Below are 23,663 nucleotides of genomic sequence, written 5' to 3' on the forward strand. Positions count from 1 at the left end.
TCTGCCAGAAACCAAAGAAAAAGTGATTCTCAGAAATTGGATTTAGGCTTTTCAGTTCAGGAAAAAGGGAAAGGAAATATTCAGTTTAAAGGCACTGATGGACGACTGAAAATGTCTCGTTATATTTTATCCTCTGTGCCAAAAAGCGTCTGTACAGTTAAGGGCTCTTTATCAGTACCTTCAAACCAAACTTTTAGCAGATTTAAATCAGATCAGAAATAAGGCATAGAAACGGCTTTAGCTCAAGAAGCACAAGAGAAGAATCAGAGGAAGGCCTTGGTTTGTTTGTTTTTAAGCATTCTTAAGAGCGTCGCGACAATGAGAAACGTCAATATAGAGCTGGAGGAGCAATAATACACAGTTAAAGGGTTCAAGTATGGCTTTTTCCCTTTGTGTGCGATTGTCTCTTTGCGGGGCTTTAGAGTTTGTGCACGGGACATTACCTGAGTCTGAATGCGGTTTAGACCTCTGAACCATAGGATCTGTCCTCGGCGCAGTTCCCTCTCGGCGTGGTCGATCTCGTCCATGTCCTCCAGCTCCTCCAGCTCCTCGTCTGGGATCTCCTCCTTCTGTGTGCCGTGGCCCGCCGTCTTCAAGAACTTTAGTCGACTCGTGGGTATCGAAGAGATTACCTGTAACATAGTGGTGAAAGTTTGTGTAAGACAAGATATAATGGTGTAACTTCAGAAGCTTTCAAGTTGGTGTTCCGCAGGGATCAATCCTCGGGCCCTTATTATTCTCATTGCACAAAGAAGTTCTTTCCAATGTTCAAATGTGTGAGCAGTGGAAGGCTCTAGAAATAGAGTCCCAATTTAAGAACCTTCCAGTCAAAACTAAAAATACATATATAAAGGTTAAAATGATTAAGTTTAAAGGTTTGAGAGTTTGTGTAAGAAGCTTTAGAAGCTTTCAAGTTGGTGATTCTACAGGGATCAATTTAAGAACTTTGACTCAAAACGCAATAAAAAAACATAAATAAGGTTGCTTAAATATAAAAACAAACAAAAAAGGTTAAGTTTATGTATAATCTGTCAGCCTAAAATTCAATTCATTAACGGTACTGACAGCATTTACCAAAGTGAAGTGTTGATACTGGCTTGCTTGAGTAAAACTGGAATGTGAAATAAGATCCTTTCCTTCCTTTCATTACTAAAAATGTAAAATGAGTCAAGAAATATTGCTCCATGCAATTTAGTTAAACCACAATCAATCACATTAATTTCCTTGGGACCATTCTTGGAGACATTTTCCTCAGGGATCAGTCATTGGGCATTATTCTCCTCATTGCCAGTTAGGGATGGGAAAAGTTCTTGTGCCTCAAACTAGGGCTGGGTATCATTAAGAAGCTGCCGATACAATACATAACTCGATACACAGGCCACGATATGATACATATCTCGATACAGTGCACTTTTGGTTTAATATGATAGATTTCAAATTGATTCGATACGTTTAAATAAAAAATAAAGGCAAAATCATGGCTGTGATACTAAAAGTCTTTGTTAATCCACTTCTTGGGCAAAGTTCATATGAAACACAAACATTTTAATCATCAAAACAGTGAAAATGTCAAATGTGTTGCATAAACGAGTTTCCTTCCTCTCAACAAGCGATACAACTTTAGCGCTGTAACAAAATAATTTAGTAAAATATATCAAAAAATACTCTTGGCAATATATCGATACAGCAGTCCCCGATATCAATACTGCATCCTCACATTAAAAGATACGATATCAACATTTTGTACACTTGAGCCCAAGACACAAAAATCTGGTTAGATCTGCTCACGTCGTGTACGAGTTTACGTCACATACATACAGTACACAGAAACCGAATTCCACACACTTTTGTGAAGAAGCGACGCCACTTTTGTGTCTTCTGTTCAGACTGTCATCATATAAACGTGGCCCAAGTCAAAACTTTCTGAAATTGCAAGAATCTGTCTCCCTAAATCGCAGTAAACCGATTACAGCACTGATAGCATTTTCCAGAATTAACATAAATATGGGTTTGCTTGGGTAAGGATTAAATGTTTAGAGTTTAAATTATCGAAGAAATATTGCTCCTTGTAATTCAGTTATCTACCCTAAATTGTTTGCCAGAAATTCCTTGTGTTTTTAGTTATTTTTCAGGGTAGAATAATGATGTGTGCTCTCAAATAACATGTCTTCAATTTCAGTTCATTGCAGAGGGTAATAATTTTGACCCAAACTGTCCTTGAGGTGACACCTGAGTAAATGTACAGAGCTCCATTAGTGGAGACACGACAGCAGCACTGACCCTTAAAATGAGCTGCAGGTCAGGCACAGCGCTGACGTCAGACCGGCTCCATCAGGCTCAAGATACAAGAGGACCAGCGCTATATAACACTATGGAAATCTATACTGTCCCTACCATGTAATTTAAAGCACATCAAGATATCTGTAGTGATTTGAATACAGAAAAGGTGGAATTAGTTTAGTTAACATAGTAAAAATGAACTCTATTTACGTTCTTGAGCTTTTCTAGTTAAAAATGGCTAAAGATACAACCAGAGCTACACACACTATGGAAATCTAAAGTATCTAATGTGTAATTCAAAGCATATCAAGATATAATAGAATTTGAATAGAGAAAAGGTGGAATTAATTAACCTGGTAAGAATTCTCTTTATGTCTCTAGCTTTTCTGGTTAAAAATGGAAACTAGGGCTGAACAATGTATTGAAAAAGAATCAGCATCGCTAATAACTAAATATATATCCCTATAAGAAGGTTCTCCATCTGACAGAAGCGGTTGAATAAGGCAGATTATATGTATTACTTTGCTTCCTTATTAAGTTATAGCCTCAGTCTTGGTTTTGTCTAGCCTGATTCATCAGTCGGTTTTACTTCGTTTCACTTCGTACAAACCATCTGACCTCGCAGCCTTAGGATTCGTTCGCTCGACGGTAGGCGAGTACTTTTTTCATTTAACCAATCGCTGCTATTTGGTCATCACGTACATGTATGTAATGCGCTGCTAACGGGGCTAACTGGTATATTAAGCTTTTCCCAAATCCCATAGGAAGAAGGGCAAAAACATCTTTCCCCTTGATAAAATTCACCAAACATTCTCTTTGTTCCGGCTTTAAATCCTCAATCTCGGGAATCATTGCCTTCACAGAATATATGGCTCTTTGCTGATTGGCTGGTGCCCGAACTCACACTTCTGGGGTTTTTGCGAACCGTCTAGTGTATTTTGATTACGGTCCTAGTTGCAGGAGAGAAACGAAATTGAGCGGAGGCACTAGGTGGCGCCAGCCTGGGTAGGTTTTGTCTACTTTTGTTATGTTTAAATATTGAGAAAGTCTGACTAGTAAATTAAGGTATGTACATTTTAGTTGCATTCTAGCTGAACTTGATGTGTCAAAAAGTAGATTAAAATCCTGCAATAATACAGATATCATAGTATCTAACAGTCCCATCTGATAGGGGTTTGCAAAAATATTGATATATCGCATAGTTTAATTTGATGATACAATATCAATATCATAGGCTGCTGTATTGATATATCGTATATTTGTTGTATTTTACTAAATTATTTTGTTTCAGTGCTACAATTTTGTTGCTTGTTTAGTGTAAAGAAATTCGTTTATGCAACACATTTGACATTTTCACTGTTTTGAGGATTAAAATGTTTGTGCTTCATATGAACTTTGAACAAGAAGTGGTTTAACAAAGACTTTTAGTGTCACAGCCATGATTTAGCCTTTACTTTTTATGAACCGTATCAAATCGATTTGAAACATATCGTATCAAATTGAAAGTGCACTGTATCGAGATGTGTATCGTATCGTGGCTTATGTATCGAGGTATGTATAGTATCGACAACTTCTTAACGATACCCAGCCCTATTATCTGATATTGCAATCTTTTCTAATCTCATTCAAGCTTAATTGAAAAAACTAAAAATACTTAATTGCGTAAAGAAATGTTACATTAATAATTGTTGCTGCGTTGCTTAAAACAGGGAACTAAAGCGAAAACTCTTGTCAACCTAAAACAACTGACCCAAGAAGAATGGTCTGCTGAGAAAAGATGTAAGTGCGAGCTATTAAAACCTGATAAATATTTCACAATGGAGTCTGAGTCATCAAGGACATCTGCCAATGTTAGCAACAGCGCATCAACAAAAAAACAAACTCAACAAATGAACCCACTGAACCGATCTGAAAAATAACCGACACTGCCATAGCTGAGTCACTATAAACCGTTGCGTTATAGAAAATGCTGTATGTGTATGTAAAAGGCTCCCGGAATATAAGATCTGACACCAGGGGGCAGTGTCCACCCACCACACAGCTGTGATATGAGGGGCACATCTCATTTCTCTTTCCTCAGGAGACACGGCGACGAAAGAGGAGCAGAGAAGGAGACACGAGCTGAGGGTGAATGGGACAAGCTTTCCTAGTTCCTTTGCTTTTAAGGTGCGCTATGTAACTTTTTGGTTGGGGGTCCAAATGTCATTGCTCTGCCTGGAATGTTCCACAGTGTGACATTAAACAGCTTGTGGTGGACTCCTCTGCCACAACTCCACATTGTTACTACTATTTGATTTGATTTTATTTCATTTATTTTAAGTTAATTACAGCTCATAATTTAACTCCTTTATTTACACTTATATTCTAATTTGGGTGCCCACATTTTAGTTAACATAAGGCTGAATTATTTCTTACTCTTGTTCTTTTTTTGTTTTTTTTGCGTGGCCAGATGGAGGACCCTCGGCAGAGAACATCCACGCCGAACAAAGTGGGGGAGGGGGCACTATTTAGTTTGTTTTACTAAGCTAATTTGTCTACTTTGTTTAAGGTCACTTTATTATCACTTATTAATTTCTGTATTATACTTATTTGCTTTCTTGTTATTTGGATTTAGTTAGTAGTTTTAGTTCATTATTTAGAGTAATTCCCCCCTCTTGTGTTCAGTTTTAGTTGGTCCTTGTGTCATTAAACACTTCGTTCTTTGTCTGGATGGTTTTTTTTTTTTTGTTCTGTTCATTTTGATTTAAGTTTCCCCAGTTGGGTCTGGCTTTTTGTTAATGATTTACCTAATTTGAGCTTTTGTTAAATTACATATTTTTTTTACTTTAAACATTTTTTTTATATCTAGTCTTTGCCTTTCTGTTTGGTCCACTACACAGCTCTACCTTACATTTATTCAATTACAGGTGGTTTAACAGCTCAAAAATACCTACAAAAACAAACATTGTGACTGTGAGTGGGGTCGCCTGTCCACAGATCTGACCAGTAACTTGGTCTGGTTTGGTCTCCATGGTGATAGAAAGGTTTAATACCACACTGTGAAACAAGAAAAGCACTTTGACGGACTCTACACAATGCACCTTTAAGTCCTCTGTGGTTTTCTTCACTTGCTTTCTCTCTGAGCTTTGGGACATCACTTAATCTGGCGTATCTGACTGACAGCTGAAAAACGGAGGATCGAGGAGAGGAATCGAGGAGAAGAAAGCGAGGAATGAGAAATGAGACACGGCCGAGGCAGTGAAGCTCGTACCTGTCCCCAGAGCAGAGAGCCAAAGCCCAGGAAGGTGCACCAGAGCCAGTGGTCGATGGTCAGAGCCACACAGCTGAAAGGTTTTCCTCCAAACTGCACAATGACGATCTAAAAGAGAAAACAGAAAAACCAGATCACATTATCTCACGCTACGCTTCATGAATGATTTGTGTAAGAGGTAAGGACGCACAGCTGGTTTATTTATGATGATGATTATGATGACAATTGCAGGTATTTTCAGAAGTTACTTGATGCTCGTTTCTGTGTAGAGCTTTAAAAGAGTGTGGGGATTTTTAAGTATTTCGTTTCTGTGCAGATTCTGCAGACCTGACTGGGCGACAGGTGTGTTGGACGAGAGGCTGAAAACTCCCGCACACTGTCTCACTCTTGATTTTTCATTTATTGGTACGACGTTTCGGTCCCTCAGACCTTCTTCAGATATGAGGACAGTTCTTTCCGCTGCCCCTCAAGAGTAATGATCCAATCAGAGCAGTGAAAAATAATACATTTACAATTGGGGGGGGTGACCATGATCTGACGCTAAATCGACGTGAAGCCAATTGAATTTTCACTCTACAAACTCTTAGTCCTAAAGGCTTAAATGATAAATTGCTGTACCTTGCTGTATATGCTCCCTTCCTCTGAGCCATGAGGGAGGTTCATGTTAAATTTTGTCTGTATAATGAAACGTAACTTTTCAATGTTGATAATTAACTTTATATATTTTTCTAATAATTATCCAGGTGTTTTAATTCACAGGAGATTGGTGTATAGCTTTATTGGGGTCTAACTGTAATTGTAAAAGAAAAATAAAGAGTGAGACAGTGTGCGGGAGTTTTCTTTAAAAAGTTACTTGATGCAAATTTTGAGACATGCAGGAACAAGTCCAGCGGGATTAATTTAGTTTAAAAAGAAAAATCTAAGACATCCATTAATAATATTTGTGAAGAATGAGGTTATAAAAGTATAGAAATTATTATTATATTGACCACCTTATCATATTTTAAGTTTAAAAAATATCCAATTATTAGTTTAAGGGTGGGCTATGCAACTTTTCTGGTGGAGGTCAGCCGCCTCCTTGTCTCCATGGTGATGTAATTGCGTTACCTGGAATGTTCCACAGTATGGCATTAAACTTGCAATTTTTTAATCACAGGTTTTTCACTGCTCCAAAAACCACGAGAAACACATATTCTCACACAGATATAAGCTGTAAATTGGCCTGATAGCTTCATCTTCCCATCTCTATAAATATATACGTGTTTAATACTGGCCGATCATTCTAAGGAAAGCAAAAACATCTCCATGGAGACAAGCAGGTGGCTGACCCTCCACCAGAAAAGTTACATAATGCACATTTAATTGAACAAGAGAATGAAACAGATATAAATTGTACAACACTGTTATTTACCATTGTAAAATTGTTTGTTTTTTCGTGAAATGCAGCCCAACTTAAAGTGCGTGCGACAGGTTCGGGTGATTCTCAAATTTTTACTTAATTTGGTAGAATAATACCTGTTATAAATATAAATTATAGTGAAGAAAAGTTGGAAAAATATGTTGAAAATTACCGTAAGTAGAGTCTCATATTGATAACATCACAATAGGCAGAACTCTCTCCAAAAGTTCAGCATAATTTATACTTACAAAACACTTTTATTTTATTTATTTTTTACTTTTAAACTTTATTTCAACAAACTAAAGGTGTTTTCTTATATTTTAATCATCAAATAACAATCCCTGTGATGATTTCCAAACAGGAAGAAAAATTTTAAACGTAAAAAATTGCCAAGTTGGGAAAAGAAAAGTTAAAATGTTTAGTAAAATCTTAAATATAATGGTCTTAACTGTGTTTTAGTGAAATCTGTCATAGGCACTTTAAAGGTAATTATTGTACTAGCTCTTATACCTACCCTCATTAATGTCCTGATGTTTTAGAACCTGTCCTGCATTGTTAGATTGTTTGTTTGAGTGCATTATTTTATTATTATTATTACTCTTATGTCTTTACCTGGACAATGAAAGTTCCAAAGACGATACTACAGAATATGGGGTTGTTGAAGATTCCCTCAAACACGTTCCTCTCTCCGTGGATTTTCCGAGCGTTGATTTCGTTGAAAAGTTGCATCAGGACGAAAGTGTTAAAAACGATGGTGTAGTGTTCAGATGGGGGCGCGTGGAGCGGGGCGTTCCTGCCGCTGTCAATGTCGAACAACTTCTCTCCTAAAAAACAATAAAAACAATTAAATTTTGGAAAAAGTGTCATATTATGTAAATGTGTTTGTTGCGTAATGTTTGCCACATCAAAATAACATAAATCATAAGTCCCTTTATTTGGTGTTTTCAATTTCAAAATCAAAAATTGTCAAAGGAAATACAATGACAAATGTAAAGGCTACAGTTAAAGGTGCATTACGTAACTTTTTGGTTGTGGATCCGACACCTGCTTGTTTCTAGTATGGATGTGTCATTGCTCTGCCTGGAATATTCTACATTTATTAAATTACAGGTGGTTTTATAGTTCAGAAATACCAAGAAAAACAGGTATTCAGAGTGTGAACGGGGTCGCCTCTCCGCAGACTTGACCTGTAACTTGGCCTGGTTTGGTCTCAATCAAGATGGAAAAGTTTAATACCATACTGATTTCAGACAAAGCAATAAAATTTCCATGGAGACAAACATTTGACGGACCCAAAAATAATAATAAGTTCCTTTATTTTGTGGGTTTCTCTATTTCAAACTCAAAAATCGTCAAGGGAAATACAATGACAAATGTACAATTAAAATATTGTTGGTTTTTCCTTCCCGTTATTTTTTCTTTTTGTTTAAGCTTTTAATAGTCTTTATCTGTTGCAATCAGCCACATACAGTAACTCCTCCTCTAAACCACTGTTTCCCAAAGACTGGGCCGCGACTCTTTTTTTAGGTCGCCTTGTCACGATCTGCATGTAGGTAACAATTTTAACACACGTTTTGTAAAATTTCTAATCTTTTTGTAACTATTTTATTTACTATTTTGTTCCAATATTGCTGGTTCAATTCAGAAAAAAAAGTGCACTCATAGAGACCTTTTATTGCTGATTCAATACTGTTTTTCATTGTTTAAAACTTGAGTCATACTAATTGTTCAGAGAGACACGATGACTCAGTCAACAATAAATTTTCCTCATTAATGTTCAATAATGGTCAAATCCATCTTTATTTTGATTTACGAATAATGTCTATTGAGTTGGGTTAAGAAAGGTTTGGGTCCCCAGAAAAAAAGTTTGGGAAACACTGCTCTAAACAATACTAACAACTGAATTTAAGTCTCTGTAATATGAGAAAAGATGTCATATTAAATAAATGTGTTTGTAATTAATATTGTTCATATCGAAATTAACTAAGCATATAAATTATAAGTTTCTTTATTTTATTTATTTGGAATTTCAAAATAAAAATTAGTCGAATGAAATCCAATGACAAATGTAAAGGCTAGAATTAAAAAATCTTTTATATATTTTTCTTTATTTTTTTTTTCAGAGTGTCTGTTGCAATCAGACACATACAGAAACCAGAGTGGGCACTGGGTGTTAAGTGTCTTGCACAAGGACACAATATCAAAATGCACTCAAGCAAGATTCAACCGGTCAGCGGGAGAATGAAAAGAATGAAGATTGAGAAATGTTGAGTAATTTGGTGTAACTGAATCATGGAAAGTAATAACGTAATATAACATCAGATTAACTTGGAATTTTCCTAGAGGTGGTTGCTTTAACGATGCCAAGTCTTGTCATGCTACTAAAATCTCAAACTGGTGAGGATGTAACAATATCAAAATCTCTCGGAACGATATTTATTGCGATATTTTGGAGAGGCTGATATAATTGTAGATTGGACACTTTTTTGCTTTTAAAATACCATGACAAGATTTTGGTGTGAATCATTTCTGTCATAATCCCAAGAATTCAAGTAAGTAAGTAAAGTAAAACATATTTCTTCACGTTGTCTGCACTGAAATGAATCATGGGATATGTCGTTCCCGATGTTCATAAGCTGCTGCTACTGTAAAACCATGCATTTAAGCAAAGGAACTTGTAATTCAATATATTGTGAGAGTTCACAATATTATTGTGAGACTTTTGACAGTACGATATCATGATATTTCGGTTATTGTTACATCCCTACAAACTGGATTTCAATACCAAAGAAAAGGCTCTATACTCGATATTGATTTAAATAATAAGATAAGATAATCCTTTATTGTTTCCCATGCTTTAAATAAATAAGAGACCAGCCATACCCCATCAAGGACCTTTAAGTCACTCTTGACAGTCTTATGTTCTATTACAAATTGCACAATCGCTGAGCTTATGTGCAGTTTTGATTCCACATTCCATTTGTCAGTAATACAAGAGGGGCCTGCATTGCCACTTGTCCATCATTTATATCTACTTTTATTTTTTAACTGAGCTCTGTGAGTGCAGATTTGATATTGAGATGGTGATACTTTTTAGACTGACAGAATGTAAGTTTCCACAAGTTAATAGTACTTTCTTTAGTGTGGTTCAGTTAAAAAAACACACTGTTTATGTAATTTTCTTCAGAATCTACACTTGTTAGAATGGGTGTCTAGTAGGGATGGGACACAATCTACACAAGACAAGACGAGACATTAGATTGGGTCCACAAAAATGAGACAAGACTAGATTTCGACATAATAACTAATAATTAAATGGTCTAATTTAGTTGCCAAGTTGGCTTTATAATTTGTATTTACTTCATTTTCATATATATTCATATTTTTGTCATCATTCCAGCAGTGCTTTTTGGAACAACGGCTTCTCAAAAGATGCAACTCACCAGCACTTAACCCTTTTTTGTCCAAACCAAATGGGAAATTAAATCTTGCGAGATTCTCTTGAGGCAATTTCGTAAGATCTTGTAGCACAAGATCTTGTCCCATCCCTCGTATCTAGTTTTGATTCTAGTTTTTGCGTTGATTTGTCTTTTATTTTAACCCTTTTCACATTCGTTTTAGCTGCACTCACCCGCGAAGAGCAGAGTGAAGATGATGACGAGCTGGTACACGCCCTGTCCCAGGATGTTCTTCATCATGGTGCGTGAGATGAGGGGCTTGTTGCGTCCGTATGGTTTCCGTAGCAGCAGAGACTCTGTGGGCGGCTCCGTGGCCAGAGCCAGAGAAGCAAACGTGTCCATGATCAGATTCACCCACAACATCTGCACAGCCTTCAGCGGGGAATCCTGAAGCAGAGACAACATAAATATAGATATTAGGGCCAATATTAAATTATTTTCTATTTCTATTATACTATTGTTTTTTACATCCTCATCAAAAACAATACCTAGAGTTTTGTTTTGTTCCATTCACACATGTTTAAACACACAAACCTGCATATTTAGGCTTCAATTCTCCTATCTAACTGAAAACACTCACCACACCCTCCACCTTGTGATGTCATGTGGTAATAAAGGAAGTGCTCCATTGTGTTTTTAAACTCCATACACCTTCACTAGAATCATTTGGATAATTTCAGCCCTGGAATTGCCAATCTCCACTGAACAAAAGGTAAAAATGTAGCTGTTAACTTGAAACTACCACTACGTGACATCACAACGTGGAACATTTTGAGCATTCTGAGCTTTGGAGATATAGACAGATCACAGGTGGGGAGTTTGCAAGTAGTGAGTTGGTCTTGAGTCAGACTTGAGTCACTACTTTTAGACTGTTGGACTTGAAAGCTCAATGACTTGGGATTTGACTTGGACTTGAGCCCTGTGACTTGAGAAGACTTCCTATTCTGACTGTAATGTTTGGCTCTAAGAACTTAACAAGACATTTAAAAAGGAAAAATTTGAATTTCTACAACTCTTATATAAATACTCATAAATATACTATGATTTTAAAGTACAATTTAGTTTAAAATTCATATAAACTGCAAAAATCTAAGATATATTTGGTACTTTGACTTAAAGACTTGAAATGACTTGAAGCTCAAAGCAGAGGACTTGGACTTGACTTGGACTTATGGGCCAATGACACGAGACTCGACTTGGGACTTGACTCAAACTTGTGGTCAAAGACTTGAGACTTACTTGAGACTTGGAAATGTGTGTGAATGAAACAAAACATCACATGACATCACAAGGTGGAACAGAGTGTTTTCCGTTTGAGAGAAGAACTCAGCCTAAATATGTTTGTTAAAATATATGTGAATCAAACAAAACACAACTCCAGGTCTGTTTTTGATGAGGTAACAACATTATAACAAAATCACATGCATCAGTTTTGTTTAATATACGACCTTTAAAACTTTTTAGGATTACTCAGACTCAGATGGAAATCACAGTCCCAGTTGGTTCATGTCAAACATCTATGCTGCATTTATTCACAGCTGTCAATCACGTGTCTTTGTCCTGCTTTTCTGGGACTTTGAACCATACACGAGATTAAATGATTTGAAAAAATATTTACATTTGATTCATTCATTACTACGGCACAACGGTAAGAGCCATAATTGCCATCATCAAAACCTACTGATTAGTAATATAAAGTTCTAAATATTCCATCTCCTGTGTATAAAAGCTGCCATCATTATAGTGTAGACTTCAGATTTTTGTATTAGCAGCTCATTATTCAGTCTCTTCTCAAATATTAACGCTCCAAGACAAGTTTCAAATGTGCACAGCGAAGAGAGACGTCTTGAAACTGATAACAATACTGTCAGAAAAATGATAATTAGATATTTTCCACAAATCCCCGGTGGCTATCCATATAAACTACAGGTATAAAAGCCTACCACTATGATGCACAATATACCACAATTGAAATAAAATCACAATATGAGGCTCAATTATCGAACTGCAAAGGCTCCAATTATATAGATAATAGAAAGTCTCTGCAAAGAATAAAATATCCTGTCTTTTTACAGTTTAAACCTCTACAAACCTGTTCTGAAATGCATGAGATTCTTGTGTTAGTTTATAAGTTCATATTTCAGTCTTCTCTCAAGTGTTAATAATCCTAGAGTTGTAACAATGTGCACCCTGAATACAACTGACTTTTTAGATGTACATCTCAAATCTAATCACATACTTGTCAGAAAAATTGCCATATATTTTCTCAGAGCAGCCCTAAACTTAACATTAAAGGGCCCATATTCCACTACTTTCTATTTTGGATCTATGTTATAATGTTTCTTCATCACAAACAAACCTGGAGTTGTGTTTTGTGTCATTCACACATATTTTAACACACAAACTCTGCAAATTTAGGCTGAGTTCTTCTCTAAACGGAAAATGCTCTGTTCCACCTTCTGAACTAAAGATAAAAAATTGTTGTTGGCATCACAAGGTGGAACAGAGCATTTTGAGCTTTGGGGATGTAGACAGACTAATAATAAAACATTATTCAAACATATGTGATCAACTCCAGGTATGTTTGAGGAGGCAACAGCATGAGAACATGTCGTAAAGCTCACAAAAGTCAATTTTTTGTAATGTATTTTTCGGATTATAAGTCTCACTTTTTTCATGGTTTGGGTGTTTCCTGCGACTTATATATTAAAATTTTCACACTAACAGCCTCGGGAGGGCGCTCTAGGCTCATGTGTCAGTATCTGCTGCTCTTATTACGCCTATAACTCTGTCATTTGGCTCTACTGCGCATGTCTCCTGCAGAAAGAGCCGCTGTCCTGCTGCAAGTAGTGAAATATGCAGACAAAGCCGGTTCAGAAAGAAAGTTTGGAGTGAGCGAGAAACTTGTGAAAACTGGGAGGGTGCGACGTGCAATTTCCTGGAAGTCATTGGATGGATCGACAAAGCCTGGACGTCAGTAACACTGAAACCATCCAGTCGGGATTCAGAAAGGTCGGAATAATTCTAATTGGAACTGATGCTGAGTCTGATGACAGCACAAGAGGAAGTGGTGCTCTGTTTACCTCCGGAGGTCACAGAGTTACTCAGAAGTGACACCGAGGATGAAGAATTCAATGGATTTGGAGTGAGATGGAGAGTAAAAGGAAAGTAAACTTGTTCTGTTCTGTTGTTTATCTGAAGAAATGTTCATATGTGACGTTAACAGCCTGTTGTTCTCTATTCTATTGTTTTTACTATAACTGGCCTTTCAAGATGAAATGACGGTTCCTGGTCTCTGATTTTATAAAATACATTTTCCCTAAAAAGTGTGATTTATAGTCTGATGTGGCTTATATATGTTTTTTTCTTCTTCATTACGCATTTTTTGGATGGTGTGACTTATAGTTCGAAAAATATGGTAATATAGAACCTTTAATACCAGGCGGATGTGTCCCGTGTACAGACCTGTGTGATACATGCTCCAGTGAATGCGACGATCACAGCCACGACGTTGACCGTGAGCTGAAACTGGAGGAACTTTGAAATGGAGTCGTACACGTTTCGTCCCCACATCACGGCCCTCACGATGCTGCTGAAGTTATCGTCTGTCAGGATGATGTCCGAGGCTTCTTTGGCCACGTCTGTGCCAGCAATGCCCTGAAAGTGAAGAGAGTGAAGAGGTCAGAGACAGGGTTATGGCCAACTTGAATTATAAAAATGCAACTTCAAGATTCAAGAAATAAAGTGTCAGAGTACTGATTCATTATGATTGGGAAAATGCTATTAAATTACCCCAAATCTGCCTATCAAAGTTAGGTCACTCTTTGTTAAATCACACCAGAATATCAATAGATTTCTCATGATATTATTAAAACTCACCATGGCAAAACCAACATCTGCTTTCTTCAAGGCAGGACCATCGTTCGTACCATCTCCTGTTACAGCCACCACCTGTCTCTGCTCTATCACTGTGCTGTCAATAATACCTGGAAAATACAACAATGTTTAATTTTTCGTTTGATTTTTATTATAAAGTGATGAGAGACAATGACGATTTTAATATTTTTGCGTTAAATAGTTGGTAAATGGACATACCTTTAACTAAAGTGTGTTTATCTGTTGGTGAAGACCGTGCCAGGACTCGTAGCTTGGGCCAGATTTTGTCAATGCGTTCCTGTTCAATCTAGAAACCAAAAACAAAAGAAAGACGAGACACAATAACTGATTTGAAATGTGATATGTTTTTGCAGATAGTATTAAAGGAACTGGATGTAACATTTTAATTATAGTACCTTTTTTTTTCCTTTTTTAAACAATAAGAGCACAGTGTACATAAAGTTACTTCACGAAAACAAATGCTCAAATCAGAAATTTGATAAGAAATGGCGATGACATTTAAGTGGTGTGTACAATAATAATAATAGTAGTAGTAAACAGTGAAGTGTATCCTCGCACCTCTCCCTTCTCGTTACGTATCCGGCGGTTGAACTCTTTGCCCTCCAGACACAGGAAGTCGTCTCCCGGCTGCAGGATCCCACACTTGGTGGCGATGGCCCGAGCCGTGTTGATGTTGTCTCCGGTCACCATCCGCACCGTGATGCCCGCGCGCTGGCACTTCTTTATGGCATCTGGGACCTGGAAACGGGCACCAGGTTTAGTCAGGATTGGACATTTCAAAACTTTTTAAATATTACCTAGCCAGAAGAAAAATACTGTGATTTTCAGATGTACGCTAATCTTACTGAGAAACAGGGCCAGCAGAGGGCAGTGACACCGAGCTCTGTAGTTTTTTACTGAAAATACAGAGCAATAAATATTTTATGTCCTTGTGAGTTTTTATGATGCCCTTTCAGGACTAAATAGAAAAATAGCTGCAAGGGGTCAGTGGAAACAGAACAGCACACCAAGATAATACTAACAATTTTTAAAGTGTCAAAAACGGTTTCAGATGTAAAATGTATAATAATAAAAACAGCAAAAACAGATTTTAGATAGTTAAGAATGTAACTATGATTCCAGATGACCAGAGGCACTATCTCGAGATGGTCACAAACTTTACACCGTGTCACATCTCTCTTCAGGATATCAAATAGTGATCAATATAAACTGACTTTGCAGCACTTTAAACCCTGTGGTGGATACCTCTGCCACCACTCCACAGTGTCAGGATTATTTCATTTCATTTACATTAAGTTAATTACAGCACATAATTTAATTCCTTCATTCAGACTTATATTCTAATTTGGGTGCACACATTTTAGTTGCTATAAGTCAGAATTATTTACTTACACTTTATACATTTTATACACTTTTTCCTTTTTTTTTTTTTTTTTTAATACCGGGCGGAGGACCCTTGGCAGAGACCATCAACGCCAAACAAAGGGGAGGAACACTATGTAGTTAGTTTTATCAAGTTTGTTTGTCTAGTTTGCTTTAAGGTCACTTTATTATCGCTTATTAATTTCTGTATTATAATTATTTGCCTTTTTGTTACTTTAATTGAAGTTAGTAGTTTTAGTTAACTCTTTAGTGTAGTTTTCCCCTCTTGTGTTCAGTTTTATTTGGTCCTTACGTATTTAAACACACCAGTTCTTTGTTCTGTTCAGTTTAATTAAAGTTTACGCAGTTGAGCCCGGCTTTTTTTTGTTCATCATTTACCTAATTTGAGCTTTTGTTAAATCATCTCTTTTTTTACTTTATTAATTTTAAACTTATTTTTATACCTTGTTTCTGCCTTTCTGTTTGGTCCACTACAAACCCAAACCCAGGCCCTCACCTCTGGTCTGACGGGGTCTTCGATGCCCACCACACAGATGCAGGTGAGGCCGCTGAGGATGTCGTTCTCACTGTCCCAGTCCGGTTCTCCGTCTGATGCGGGGAAGTCCCTGTAGGCCAGGCAGATGGTCCGAAGCCCCTCCGACGCCATGGGCTCGATCACCTTCTTCACCAGATCGTCACGGTCGCGTGGACGAAACACCTTCTGCTCACCGTTCGCCGTTAAGATTTTATAACATCTGGAAAGAACGATATTGACAAAAATGTATATCTCATTTTTCTGTATCATCTCAATCAAGACACAGGCAATATTTTAAAGTGCACATGACATACAATTTTCTGAGCTGTTTTAATGTTACAACAGACTTGGAGTTGTGTTTTTGGGAAAGTGCTCCACTGTGTTTTTAAATTCCATACACCTTCACTAGAATCATTTGGATGATTTGTGCCCTGGAATTGACAATCTTTATGAAGAACGATTAGTAATGGATACTCAAAGGATTACTCAAACACGTCTGAATGAAACAAAAAACAATTCCAAATGTTTTTGAGGAGGACACAAAATTAGAACCTGGCTTAAACCTCACAGGAATACATTTCGTGTAATATAAAATAATATATGACCTTTAAAAGCCAGATGAAAAAGCAGTTTATAGTTTGTTTTGAAGCATATATTTAATTAAAACAGCTAATTTTTGCTTCTAAAATGTTCACAATTATTTTCATTTCTTATTTATATATTTTTAGCCTTAATTAAATAAAATGATCTATTTTTCCAAACGTATAGAAAACATCAAACCAAACCAAAACCAATGAGGATCAAAAAAAAAAAAAAATACTAAAGTTTTTGCTGTTCAACTTTTGCCTATAACAGTTGAAAAGAAAAAATCTGTCCTATTACCAGTTAATCTTGACATCCCTGTGCTATAAATAGTGGCCATTTAGACTATTTGACTGGTCACACGTTTTAAATTATAGTTTAATAGCTTAAGACCTTAAGACGCTGAAGTGCATCCCACCCAAGCTCTTAACACGACTTAAAAACAGGCACTGAGAAAATGAGCCATAACAGCTCCATAAGCCTCTTAACCAGCAGCGTTTGAACCCACACAGAGCTCACAGCAACTTTTCCTCTGCTCCCACCTTCAAACGGGGCTGGGGAATATATTGAAAAATGGATAGTGTTGTAATAGTTCTGAAGATATGCTGAATTTGAATATTGAGTGTACTGTCTATAAATGAAAACAAATGTAATGACTGTAAAAGGAGCTGACCGGAAAATAAAATGAGTAGAAAAAATTAGTATTTGGCTTTTTCTGAGTTCCACCATATCTAAACCAGGTCTACAACCGGACTACTCCAGGTCTTATCTAGGGCTAAACCAGGTTTTAAAGTGGACTACATAATTTTCTCTGTAGTTCTAAACAAGAAATGACCCAAAGGAGGACAAAAAAGTGGTTAAAATGAACTCTAAATGAGGTTGAGCTGTCCCAGTAGCATCTTTATTGTTAGTTTGTCTTCGTCAGGTATGTTTGTGATTAGGAAACAACATTATAACATAAATAGCGTTCACTAATTCACTAATATTTTCAAAACAGCGTCTTACTTTCTGAGCAGGATTTCAGACGCTCCTTTGCTGAACATGCGGTAGCTGCCGTCAGCCATCTTGAGGACTGTGCTCATGGACTTGCGCACAGAGTTGAAGGTGTAGACTTTGTAGAGTTTCTCTTCGGGGATCTCGTTGCGTATGACCTGGTAGTCTCGCTTCAGGTCGTTAGCGAAGCCGAGCAAGGCACATTCGGTTTTGTTCCCCACCTGCCGAGGCAAGCCCCCTTCTTTTTCAGGAGACTGGAGACACAAAAAGAGAGAGAGAGAGAAAATCAGGACGTGAATAAATGTACATGTACAATCTGAGACTTTATAGACCCACAAGGGAAATTATTTGGACACAGTAGCTCACACATCACAGTATATTATAATAACAAAGAGCAAAAATATAAATTGTAAAAAAAAATTAATTCAAAAATAACTACAGACTGGTGTCAAGTATGCATAATTAGTGTCAATTAATAATAATAATAAGTAACAAAATTGTAAAAAGTGATTGAGAAAGGTTTGTGTTTTTACTGAGGTTAAGTTTACACTGAAACGAATCACTGTATCACTGTATATGAAACGATTTGCATGCAGACATGTCGTTTCTGTGTCCGCAAGCCTTCCCTATCCACACAACTTTGTGCATATTTGTTTATGTTTTACAGAAATGAAAATTAAAACCATATGGCTAATTTGCATAAACTAAGCACTGAAAAAACAGCTTGTTCCCTGTGCCCTGACACGGTACAGCTTCTGTCAGACTAAATGACATGACTCAGTGGAATATATGTGTTTTTTCTGTGATAGACGGGTGTTCTGTGCAAGTAGTTCTAGCTACGTTGTTTCCCGTTTGTCTATGGTTTGTTTAAATGGCTTTCCACAACAGCGTCACATGACAGATGTCACAAACCCAGCGAATCAGGAAGGCGCAAGTTACAGTGAAGTGGTCCAATAAGGCGGTCAACTAGAGCTCCTACGTCAGTGTATCAACGTTTTTAGGGTGTCCACACAGATCTGTACTCAGATGAATTTGTGGGAGCTGGCGGCACCAGATCGTTCCATCTCTGGAGCAGTTTTCCATTCGATCAGTGTGGACAAGCACTGCATCCGCAACAAAAATGGCTCCAATACGTGGATGGGGCCTGAGAGATACAACTGTTTCTATAATGTAAATGTGTGTGACTTTCTATACTAAATTGATTGTGTTGAATGCAACCCTGGCCTGGTCTCTATTGTAAAAGAGATTCTGAATCTAAGTGGGACTTAATGGTTAGATAAATATAGGTCTTTTATTGAGGATATGGGACGAGCCAGTGCATTTCAACACAGACTGGTGTCTTTGTCAGGACATATCATACGGAAAACAGAGGACTTTTACCTTCTTGCCTCAGGCCTTTTTGACTTTTTTAACTTTGTCACAGTAAGTCTTTATATTTCAAGCATGGTCATTTTCACTGTCTGTAGCATCTGAGCCCTGTCCTTGAGGAGCACATGTTCAGAATTTTTCATGAGAACTGCCTGAAGCGCTCACCTTTCCTATATATATATTTGTAGGAGGCTGCACAATATGTCACAATAGAACTGAAACTACAATTTGAGTTGGTACAATTATCAAATCACAAAGTCTGTAATTATATAGATGATAAAATGTTGTATACATAACAAATCTTTTTTAATAGAAAAACCATGTTGCACCTGCAGTTCAGACTTCTAAAAACATGCTTTGAAATGCATGCGATTCTTGTATTAGTTTATCAGCTCATACTTCCATTTTCTCGCAAATGCTAATGCTCCTGGATTTGTTTACAATGCACACTATAAACAGGATCCTACTTTTTAAGGTCTTATATTACACAAAATGAACTCCTGTAAACTCAAAGTCATGTTATAATGATTGTTTCCTCATCAAAAACAAACCTGGAGTTGTGTTTCGGTTCATTTTCACACCATCATTTATTATTTTATTAGTCTGTCTACAACTCCAAAGCACAAAACGTTCCGTTCCACCTTGTGTCACAAAGCAGAAGTTTTCAAGTTAACGTTTACCTATTTTATTTTTTGTTCAGTAAAGATTGGCAATTTCAGGGCTGAAATTATCCAAATGATTCTAGTGAAGGTGTACGGAGTGGAGCAATATCTGTATTTCCACCTGACATAACAAGGTGGAACAGTGTTTTCTGTTTGAGAGAAAAACTCACCCTAAATATGCAGGGTTTGTGTGTTAAACATGTGTGAATGAAACGAAACAAAACAAAACTCTGAGTATGAGGAAACAACATTATAACCTAGATCAGAAAAAAGCATAATATAGACCAGGGGTGTCAAACTCATTTTGGTCCGGGGGCCATATCCAACCTACTTTGATCCCAAAGGGGCCGGATCAGAAAACCCACGGCATATATACCACCAAAAATAGCAATAAGTTCAAATATTTGTGCAGAGAAATGCAAATCTATTACAGAAATATTTTTTTAATTGATTAACTCTTTCATTTACAAAATATTATAATATCATGAACAACCTGAAACTATAAGAAAAATGCAAATTCAACACAATGTTTTAACATTAACTTGTATGCAAACAGGAATAAGTCAATTTTTCTTGGAAAATCCTGCACTCGGTGTCCACTTTTCTCATTTTTGACTCATTTTGATTTTGCTGATGAGGGTGTCACGGTCAACAGTCAAAACGATCGTCCTTTAAGAGCGTTTGGAAAGAGACAAGTCTTCATTTGTGCTGCTCTGGTGGGAGGGGTCATGCACAGAGGCACAGAAAATTACCAATATTTTAATAGAAAATATAATTAAAATATTTTAGTAGAAAAGCAGCCGAGGCCCAGATTAAAGGTCTTGGAAGGCGGGATCCAGTATGTTTGACACCCCTGATAGAGGCCATTTCTATCTAATCACAACACTGTCTTTTGCCAAAATTATGCAGCACTAACACTAACACATAGCATCTAAAACTGACTGTTACAACTTACCATGATTTTGGTGGTGTAGGCGCAGTTGACAGCAATGCCCAGAATTAGAATATCTAAAGTGGAAGTAGGGATGTTTTCGGGCTCTGGGACTTTCTTGTAGTGCTTTTCCGCGACGTAGGCCTGTACCACAGTCATGCGGTTCATGGTGAGAGTGCCCGTTTTATCGGAGCAGATGGCAGTGGCGTTGCCCATAGTTTCACAGGCGTCCAAGTGTCTCACCAAGTTGTTGTCCTTCATCATTTTCTGTTCAACAAAAACGGACAAAACAAATGAAGCAAACAACCAGACCTGTCATAATAATAATAATCACATTTTGAAGTGTGATAAAGAAACAGCAGAATGAAACACTTCAGTGGTTTGTGTCTTTAATTTGTGTCTATAATTTATTCAACCCTCTACGGCTCAAATCTTATTGTAGCACAGAAAAGCAAATTGACAGGGTAATGTGTTTTGACAGTCTATGTTACACAATTATTGTCCCCACAGGAAAATTTGTCCTCTGCGTTTGGCCCGTCCTTCAATCACTGGGGCAACCTGTCAGGAGCAGTGGGGACCCATCAACAAATCTAGTGTTAGGCTCATAAAGTATATAAAGAAGTGGACTAAGTGAGCGTGACATCACCCATAGCGTTTGGCTCCAGTCAAATGAAGCGTTTACAGAGACGAATTTGGAGCCAGGCTATATATTGGTAAATGGTCATGTTATATAGCGCTTTTCCACCTTCAAGGCACTCAAAGAGTAGCCAGGCTGGTGACACCTAGTGCCTCTGCTCAATTTCATTTCTCACTAGCACCTAGGTCAGGAATCGGAATACACTAGAAACAAAAACCCCTGAAGTGCGAGTTCGGGCGCCAGCCAAACAGCGAAGAGCCATGCATTCTGTGTTGGCAGCGATTCCTGAGATCGAGGATTTAAAACCAGAACAAAGAGAATGTTTGATGAATTTTATCAAGAGGAAAGACGTTATTGCCCTTCATCCTACGGGATTTGGAAAAAGCTTAATATACCACTTAGCCCTGTTAGTGATGCATTACATACGTCACAACCAAATAGCAGCGAATGGTTAAATAAAAAAGTACCCGCCTACTGTTGAGCAAACGAATCCTAATGCTGCGAGGTCAGACAGTTTCTACGAAGTGAAACCGGCTGATGAATCAGGCTACTCAAAGAGCTTTACAACAATGAATCACTAATTGTAGATGGGCCACTTTTTTGTTTTTAAAATACCTGACAATGACAAGATTTTGGTGGGAATTATTTCTGTCATAATCCCAAGAATTCAAGTAAAAAACATATCTCTTTATGTTGTCTGCACTGAGATGAATCATGGGATATGTAGTCCCCTATGTTATATGTATAAGCTGTTGCTACTGTAAAACCATGTATTTAAGCAAAGGAACTAGTGATTTGATATATTGTGACAGCCCACGATATATTTGCGAGACTTTTGATGATACGATATCACTGTATTTTATGTACCAACACTCTTAAGATCTCAAAGAGACTGTTGCAAGTATCATTTTAACTGACCAATTCTGACTTCCCTACAAGGTCTTGTCTTTGTGGCAATATCATTATGTTTGTGTGTGTGTGTTTCTCTTATTAATCTCATTTATTTCTGATAGTGCATTCATTTTTACCTTATTTTGAAAGGGGATTGGAGAGATATGAGGGCAATATCATTCACATAATATGCATATGTCCGTACAACTACGTGAAGTAAGATTGAAGAAGATTTGAACGTTTGAACTAGACGTTTTTGAATTAACTTCTAATTATTAAAGGTCTCATTTGGCTCATGGCACATGCAGAAAAGATTACAGCTTTACTCCAGTGCAGTTCTATGTATTAACGGGTTACAGACTCTTATAATAGGTTTAAGTCTAAGCTGGTGGACACAGGGCACAGGTCAATAGACTGGACTTACCTTCACTGAGTAGGCCAGAGAGATGGTTACAGCCAGCGGTAATCCCTCTGGAACAGCTACCACCAGAACAGTGACGCCGATAATGAAGAATTTGACAAAGAACTGGATGTAGATGGGCGTGCAGTCTTTGACCCAGGGCAGGTTTTGGATCCAGAACGTGTCTACGACGAATAGCACCACCAGGATGATGACTGTGATGGCCGACATGACCAGACCTGGAGCAAGCGTGAAGAGATGTGAGAAGCATGTAATGAAAACTGAGCTGCCGTAACATTATGAAAGAGCATATGAATAAATGTATGTTTTGACCAGGGTACCCCTAGTAAACCAAGGCAGGCACAGAGAGAACACGCAAACCCCACACGCTAAAGCTAAACACCACTCTGGAGTCAAACCCAGGACCTTCTTGCTGTGAGGTGAGAGCTAACTGCTTAAATGTGAGGTTTAGAAATGGTCAGACTCCTGGGGTAGAATTACCGTATTTTTCGGACTACAAGTCACACTTTTTTTTTATGGTTGGGGCGGTCCTGAGACTTATATATATATATATATATATATATATATATATATATATATATATATATATATATATATACAATTTTCACACTGACAGCCACAAGAGGGCGATCTAGGCTTATGTGCCAGTATCTACTACTTCTGTTACTCCTGTACCACTGTCACTTTGCTCTATTGCGCATGTCTCTTGCAGAAAGAGCCGCTGTCCTTTCTATATCATGTCAGTCAATCGCACCATTACTTCTGTACTACTGAAAATTCAAAATTTAAACTAACTTATAAAGACAACTGAAACTATCCTGTCGGGATTCAGAAAGGCCAGAATAATTCTAACCGGAACTGATGCTGAATCTGACGACAGCTACACAGAAGAGGAAGCAGCACTCTGTTTACCTCCAGAGGTCTTGGAGTTGCCCAGAAGTGACACAGAGGATGAAGAATTCAATGGATTTAGAGATTTGGAGTGAGATGGAGAGTT

General features: G+C 37.4%; 1 protein-coding gene across 2 annotated transcripts in view; it reads right to left on the bottom strand.

Annotated features, from left to right (window-relative positions):
• atp2b1a (ATPase plasma membrane Ca2+ transporting 1a) overlaps positions 1 to 23,663 on the bottom strand; it is a 122,853-nt gene that overhangs the window by 10,626 nt on the left and 88,564 nt on the right. For both annotated transcript variants that reach the window (XM_055154163.1, XM_055154164.1), the window contains exons 9-20: positions 22,670 to 22,884; positions 20,742 to 20,984; positions 17,769 to 18,010; positions 16,164 to 16,401; positions 14,843 to 15,022; positions 14,483 to 14,570; positions 14,267 to 14,373; positions 13,853 to 14,044; positions 10,561 to 10,774; positions 7,542 to 7,753; positions 5,531 to 5,638; positions 444 to 632 (exon numbers count right to left, since the gene is read on the bottom strand). In XM_055154163.1, the coding sequence (XP_055010138.1) occupies positions 444 to 632; positions 5,531 to 5,638; positions 7,542 to 7,753; positions 10,561 to 10,774; positions 13,853 to 14,044; positions 14,267 to 14,373; positions 14,483 to 14,570; positions 14,843 to 15,022; positions 16,164 to 16,401; positions 17,769 to 18,010; positions 20,742 to 20,984; positions 22,670 to 22,884 (2,228 nt within the window). The remainder of the gene's footprint in view (positions 1 to 443; positions 633 to 5,530; positions 5,639 to 7,541; positions 7,754 to 10,560; positions 10,775 to 13,852; positions 14,045 to 14,266; positions 14,374 to 14,482; positions 14,571 to 14,842; positions 15,023 to 16,163; positions 16,402 to 17,768; positions 18,011 to 20,741; positions 20,985 to 22,669; positions 22,885 to 23,663) is intronic.

Source organism: Boleophthalmus pectinirostris, unplaced genomic scaffold (genome assembly GCF_026225935.1).
Source record: "Boleophthalmus pectinirostris isolate CB_2022bp ecotype Guang Dong unplaced genomic scaffold, ASM2622593v1 HiC_scaffold_18, whole genome shotgun sequence".
Taxonomy (NCBI): Eukaryota; Metazoa; Chordata; class Actinopteri; order Gobiiformes; family Gobiidae; genus Boleophthalmus; species Boleophthalmus pectinirostris.